Source organism: Oncorhynchus keta, chromosome 37 (assembly GCF_023373465.1).
Source record: "Oncorhynchus keta strain PuntledgeMale-10-30-2019 chromosome 37, Oket_V2, whole genome shotgun sequence".
NCBI classification, from domain to species: domain Eukaryota; kingdom Metazoa; phylum Chordata; class Actinopteri; order Salmoniformes; family Salmonidae; genus Oncorhynchus; species Oncorhynchus keta.
Genome location: NC_068457.1, coordinates 3,865,244 through 3,872,668, shown reverse-complemented (window position 1 = coordinate 3,872,668; position 7,425 = coordinate 3,865,244). Strand labels below are relative to the sequence as shown.

The following is a 7,425-nucleotide window of genomic DNA, read 5'->3' as shown; positions in this document are numbered from 1 at the left end:
ACCTCCACACAGGAAAACACACTCAGAGCCTATGAGGCTTTTCTAAAAACGACACTTTGCGTGTTTCACTCACCTCTTTCTTTAAAAAATAAATAGGTTCGAGCTGTGGTATCCACTCAGATCAAAGGTGGGTTCATCTGCTCTGTTCCCGAAGTGTGGTCTCCCTGGGATCCCAAGTTAGAGGGATCTCTCGTGCACCATTTAGCCAGGTCCTCAGTCACCAAGTCAAGATTCACGCCCCCATCGCCAAATGTGGTTGTTGATTTCATTAATATCAAATGAGGTGACAAACGTATCACACAAGTCAGAGTTATACTTGAACTACGTCTTTATTCTCTTAATAATAAGGGAGCAGGTCAAGACAACATACACATATAAAGTTAATCAATTGAGTGCTCTACGATAATGATGGCTGGTCGACGAATCACCCGCAGATGATTCGTTGAGAGCCCCGATACAAAAGTACAAAGGTCTTTAATAGCCAAGATGCACCCCTTTCAACCTACATGACAAACAACAGATGTATAGAACGGGTCACAAGGTTAAGATTTGTATGAAAGACACTGTCTGCTGGGAATTATAAGTATCTGATGTAAAAACAGTACTCTTTGTGTAGAGACCAGGGTCTGGCCCTGGGGTCATCTCTCCCTGGTACCATATAGAACAGAAACATTAACTCATGCTCTGGAATGCGGCCTCTTTAGGTTTTATCACCCAAAAGACATTGTAAATCTCCTGTCAGTGTTATCTCCCAGAGGCCCATCCTCAGTAGAACACACAGACACTATAGTTCTAAGAACCCTCTATTCTGTTGCATAAAACAACCATTTAATGCAATAAAAGTATTATAACATAATGTTGCAGTTTTGCTCTCAGTGTCCACTGAATGTTGACGAGTAACAACAACTGGGACATGAAAGACACCCACCATGAGACCCACTAAATCTGCCCAACAAGAGGCAAACAAAAGAAAAACCCACAACAAACGTAAAAAAGGGACGCAAACTAAAAAAGTAGCGCAACTAAAGGTGTTGACTCTCCACATCTATCAAGACAACTGGAGCACTGGGCCAAACACTCTTAAATAGAACCTGGACCAGCTCAGGTGAAACACCGTCCCACTAAGGAGATGGACAAGCCAGCACAGGTATAACACATACTGACTAACGAGGTGACACCAATCAGTGCTAACGAGCTATACGTGCTAAAGTCCAACCTCAAAACATAAATGGAAGCCTGCAACACCTTACCCCTTAAGACAACAAATATATCCTATAATTTTGTTGGACAAGTTTTCATACCACCAACAGAAAACAACTTGCTGTCAACAATTAAAAACAAGAAAAAACTAATTTTTCTAAATAATAATATACAATCATATGATTATTTTCTCCTTTTTCTTTCTATAGAATCCTAAAACTCACTAGCTTCAAGAACTCTCGTCCCCTTGGAATGAACAAAACTCAAATCAAATTGTATTGTATTAGTCACATGCGCCGAATACAACAGGTAGACCGAACAGTGAAATGCTGACTTAGGAGCCCCTAACCAACAGTGCAGTTTTTTAAAAATACAGAAAAGAATAAGAGATAAAAACTCATCTCCAACACGGAAAACATGTCAAAATAAATTGTGATCCAAGGTAACACACTGGTTAAATGCACAACACAAATCTTTTTGACTGTCAACTCTTGAGGCAATCAGCAACCAAGTTGTCCTTGACACGGACATGTCTGATTTCAAGAGGAAACTACTGCGATATCTGTTGTAACTTTCCACCTCACTGCGGAGCTTCTCTCTCTTTTCAGGGTGCACCCGATAGGCATGTTGTTGGATCGGGGCCCAGTCTCCAATGTCATGCTCTAGTACATTTGGGTTGGCACATCTGAGAATGAACCCTGATATTATAAAAGCAGGGCAACAATGTCAATATAATTGAACCCAAAAATTGTCAGTTGGTTGCATAAATATTACTAAATGTTACATAATTGTAAATATGAAATATCAAAACCAAATGTACACCCATTTGTTAATATGTATTGGCATTAATGAACTTAATGGTGAGGCATGGAATAATAAAACATGTATCTTTTGCCAGGCTGGATTTTTGAAATATGAGGTGATTTGAGTCATGCTTCTTCAGTAGTGGAATAAAGACAATTAGCACTTGAATGTTGTCAAGAAATTCTGGGGTGATGTAAGATTGTTAATAAAATTGATTATAGGTGTATAAGCTGCAAGTACATTGAAATTAAGCTGTTTTCAAGTCATTGAAAAAACTACATCTTTTCAACTTTCATTTTCAACTACAACCGAACATATATTGAACATTGGGCACAGTCTTATTTTCAAATGTATTTTCAATGACATTTTGCTAAATGGGAATAGTGCAATGTCAAAACACAGGTTTAACGTGTCCAAATCAATAACCAATATGCAGAAACAGTTTGGGATATATTAAAAACCTAAACATTTTGAAGTGTTGTATTTTGATTCAAGTGGGTCATCAACGTGGCAAGTGTAACACAAGTCACTTTTTGATAAATCTCATAAATAATACTATTTCAATTCATAGCCTGGATTTTTTCCCCTGAGGCTAAAATCAATTTAACTGAACAGGGGGACAAATGTTTAAGGTTCTACATTGTGACATCATTACAATACTCCTACAATGTTAAAACATTCTACAATGTGACATCATTTCATTGATATCATGAAACAATTTCATGTATTTTCTGATGTTTAATCTGAGATCTTTTATCAGAGTATCTCTTCCCACATTGATCACAGCTATAAGGTTTCTCTCCTGTGTGTGTTCTCTGGTGTGATATCAAGCCGTTTTGCTGAGTAAAACTCTTCCCACATTGATTACAGCTATAAGGTTTCTCTCCAGTGTGTATTCTCTGGTGTGATTTCAGGGTTTGTAGCCGAATAAAACTCTTCCCACAGTGATCACAGCCATAAGATGTATCTCCTGTGTGTATTCTCTGGTGTATAGTTAGATAGCTCGATGTAGTAAAACTCTTCCCACATTGATCACAGCTATATTTCTCTCCTGTGTGTGTTCTCTGGTGTGATATCAGGCTGCTTAGTTGAGTAAAACTCTTCCCACATTTATCACAGCAATAAGGTTTTTCTCCAGTGTGTGTTCTCTGGTGTATAGTTAGATAGCTAGATGAGGTAAAACTGTTCACACATTGATCACAGCTATAAGGTTTCTCTCCTGTGTGTCCCCGCCGGTGTACTATCAGGCTGCTTAGCTGAGTAAAACTCTTCGCACATTGATCACAGCCATAAGGTTTCTCTCCGGTGTGTGTTCTCTGATGTATAGTTAGATAGCTAGATGTAGTAAAACTCTTCCCACATTGATCACAGCTATAAGGTTTCTCTCCTGTATGTCCCCGCTGGTGTCCTATCAGGTTGCCTAGCTGAGTAAAACTCCTCCCACATTGATAACAGACAAAAGGTTTCTCTCCCGTGTGTGTTCTATGGTGTGATTTCAGGGAGCTTGACTGAGTAAAACTCTTCCCACATTGATCACAGCTATAAGGTTTTTCTCCTGTATGTACTCGCTGGTGTATTTTAAGTTCTGATGAAGATTTGCAACGTTTCCCACAGTCAGAGCAGCAATGAGATTTCTTCCCTGTGGGTCTCTGCTGCTGTTTCTTGAGGAGTTCTGATGTGGAGAGACTCTTCTCTGCCTCATCAGCATCATGATACTGTTGAGGATCCCCAGAGGATCCACGATAGTCACATCTCTCTCCTGTGTGAATGACAACACCAGACAGACGGTTATAGGCCCACAACAGCAGAAATCCACTGTTAATTTGAGGTAAAAGGTGATACCCATGAAGTTGTACAACAATTGACGCTGTTAAATTATATGACAATCGTCTTGTTTTCACAGTAGTAACATAGATGATTGTAGGCTAGAAATAAGTTATTAAAGTTGTTGAAATCCTAAGCAGTGTGCCAGACGACTTTTTGTCTCCAATATAGGCCCCTTTCTGTGTTTAATAAGATTGCGGCGCAAGGGCGATGCGCACACAATTTGATTGCAGAACTATCTCCGCTAGTTATGGATGAAGAATATCTGGTAATGAGGAAACCACTAGTTATGGATGTAGTATATCTGGTAATGAGGAAACCACTAGTTATGGATGTAGTATATCTGCATGGAGCAAAAATGGTGAGCGAAGATTTTCATAATGTATTCTGAATATTACAGCGCAAGATCAGGAGTGCTACTCAAGGAAACTCACATTAAGCTCTGTGTCTATTCACTAATTTACCACCGTGGGGGAAAACTCAGGGGAGTTCTCATAGGCTGTCAGCAAAAACAGCCTCCATTTCAGGTTAGAGTGCATTTCACACTACTGTAAGGCTCTTTTGAATGTCCTGATTGATATAATGTTTGTGTTATTGTTTGTGTTATTGTCTGTGTTATTGTCAAACATGTACTACTATTTAAGAACCACTTCAACCAGTAAAATGCTCTTTGGCTAGTTTGCCATCAGCCTGACAATGAGGGTTTGTACACTAAGTGTTTAACAAATTGGCCCATAACTTCACCTAACAACAACCTAGCCCTGCTGTAGGACCCATAACTTCACCTAACAACAACATAGACTTACTGTAGGACCCATAACTAACAACATAGGTCTACTGTAGGACCCCTAACTAACAACAAAGACCTACTGTACTACCCATAACTTCACCTAACAACAACATAGACCTACTGTAGGACCCATAACTTCACCTAACAACAACATAGACCTACTGTAAGACTCATCACTTCACCTAACAATAACATAGACCTAGAACTATAAATCATTTAATATTTCAGGTGAAACATGGAAAATAAAATGTCTGTCATGACTTTTCATAACCTGATCACCAGATAATTTTGTGAATAATCCCACCAGGTTACTCTATAATGTGTTGTCATTCTAAATGTCCTGAATAAAGGAAAATGGCTCTGTGTGTTGTACAATAGCCTATCCATCAAGGAACAGTTCTCTACACATTATGAGCAAAGTATCTCCGTGTCCAAACAGACTAACGGGACCCTACTGTAAATCAAGCAGACCCTACTGTAAATCAAGTAGACAATAACACATTATAAACATCAATATGTTAGGGATGTTGGAACCAACGTGGAGCACGGCATAACTGTCTTTACCGGTGTAATGAATTAAGAAGCACTTTGCTTGTTGTTGCATGTCGTGATGTTTGTAATTTGACTGTCAAAATTGTCCGACAGCAAGATCCAGTATTTAAGTTGCAGTTCATCATATGACTTGTGCTTAACGTTCTGACTATAACTACTGGTCCCGGAGTTTTATACCTAGCTGACCCAAACGGATACTAAATGAAACTGGCAGACCACCCAGACCTTACCGCGCAAGATAGTTTTGTCAATTTATTAAATTCTCTTTCATTTGAAACACTCCTGTCAATGTTGAGTAAGGACACACAACTGATTGCGCATATAGAACTAGGAAGTAGGATTAGTCTTCCTGGCCTGCATGCAAATGTAGGCCTATAAATGTGCCCAACTAATGAGTTGTGGAGCTGCTTCTCAAAATAATGTTTTCTTCACCTCAAACAGCAAGTAAACCATTCTGATCAAAATCAATTGCGAATGACAATAGTTCCTCAAAGTATTTTCGTAAAATATTTCCAGCTCTCGCCCTTTCACCATTCGGCACTTGAGTTTTCTCCAGCCCTCATCCCTCAGCTGTTTACCAAACGAAGTCTCTGGGTAGCCATCTAGTGGCTTTTTAAAACCTAGGTTGTCCCTTTAAAAAAGGCCACAATCAATCAACCAATCTGCAGTTCAAACAATAACAAAGCTGTAATTCCACCACTGTTTTGGTAATAAGATGATGGGAAATGTAACTTCTCTCAAATTCATAGACAGACCTATGGATGCAAGGACTGACCATCCATGATATCAACATGATAGTTTTAACCATGTTGAGTGTTGGATTACATTGTTTCTAAACATCGGGGTAAAAAAAGCTTACTTGGGGTTCTGATGGGGTACAACAGTTGAACTAAGCTCATGAGGCATGCGTTATATTCTTCAAGAATCAATGGCTATAAATAAGTAATTTAAAAGCCAAAATAGTGACGTATTAATGTCATATTTCCGCTTTAACACCAAACATCAGTTCAACAACTGCAGAGTTTGTGCCTTTGCTTTTAAGACAGTACTTACTAGTGTTAATCAGGACCCGTTCATCGTTAGAACCATTGGATGCCTTAAGATGCATTTGGGAAACCAGGCGCAGATATCCAGTTCCCTCCTCTTCTTCCTTCTCCTTTTTCAATGTGACAGTCATCTCCCCCTCCCCCTCTTTCACTCCAAAAACAGCATCATCCTCTTTCTCTTCCTTCACTGTAACGTCTTTCACTTCTTCCTTCACGGTAACAGCCTCACCCTCTACTTGTTTTTGTATTGAAACAGTCTCCTCTTCCTCCTCCTTTTTCACGATAACTTCTTCCTCCGTCCAGCAGACCTCTTCTTTAGCAGAAGGAGAGAAGCTTAGTAACCTCATGGTTGGAGATGTTACCTAGCTAGGCTAATGCTAACTTAACCAACCCGCTAGCTGAATAATAACAACAACACCATTAATATATAATTCAATCTGATAACTAACTAGACCACAGAAGTATGTTTTAAAACACAGTGGCTAATATCAACGAAAGCGTCTAAAGAGCTTTATTGGTTCGGCTATTTTGTCTAGCAAGCTACCAAGGTGACTGATGAAAGAAGTCCACGAGATTCCACGTCACACTAACAGCATCGCCTTAAATTCACACATCGCCATCTGCTGACTGGAGTGGGTAACGCAGTTGAGTAAAATGTACAGTCCTGGCCAAAAGCTTTGAGAATGGCACAAATATTATTAGCAGGAGCCGTATGGATCAAGTCTGTTCAAAATCAAATCAAATCAAATTTATTTATATAGCCCTTCGTACATCAGCTGATATCTCAAAGTGCTGTACAGAAACCCAGCCTAAAACCCCAAACAGCAAACAATGCAGGTGTAAAAGCACGGTGGCTAGGAAAACTCCCTAGAAAGGCCAAAACCTAGGAAGAAACCTAGAGAGGAACCGGGCTATGTGGGGTGGCCAGTCCTCTTCTGGCTGTGCCGGGTAGAGATTATAACAGAACATGACCAAGATGTTCAAATGTTCATAAATGACCAGCATGGTCGAATAATAATAAGGCAGAACAGTTGAAACTGGAGCAGCAGCAGTCAGGTGGAATGGGGACAGCAAGGAGCCATCATGTCAGGTAGTCCTGGGGCACTGTCCTAGGGCTCAGGTCCTCCGAGAGAGAGAGAAAGAAAGAGAGAATTAGAGAGAGCATATGTGGGGTGGCCAGTCCTCTTTTGGCTGTGCCGGGTGGAGATT

General features: G+C 39.9%; 1 protein-coding gene across 1 annotated transcript; it reads right to left on the bottom strand.

Annotated features, from left to right (window-relative positions):
- Positions 1-316: 316 nt before the first annotated feature.
- LOC118370076 (zinc finger protein OZF-like) lies at positions 317-6,770 on the bottom strand. Its single transcript, XM_035754871.2, has 2 exons — positions 6,224-6,770; positions 317-3,763 (listed from the first exon to the last, which is right to left on the bottom strand). The coding sequence occupies exons 1-2, from the start codon at positions 6,561-6,563 to the stop codon at positions 2,712-2,714; spliced, it is 1,392 nt and encodes a 463-aa protein (XP_035610764.1). The 5' UTR covers positions 6,564-6,770; the 3' UTR covers positions 317-2,711.
- Positions 6,771-7,425: the final 655 nt, after the last annotated feature.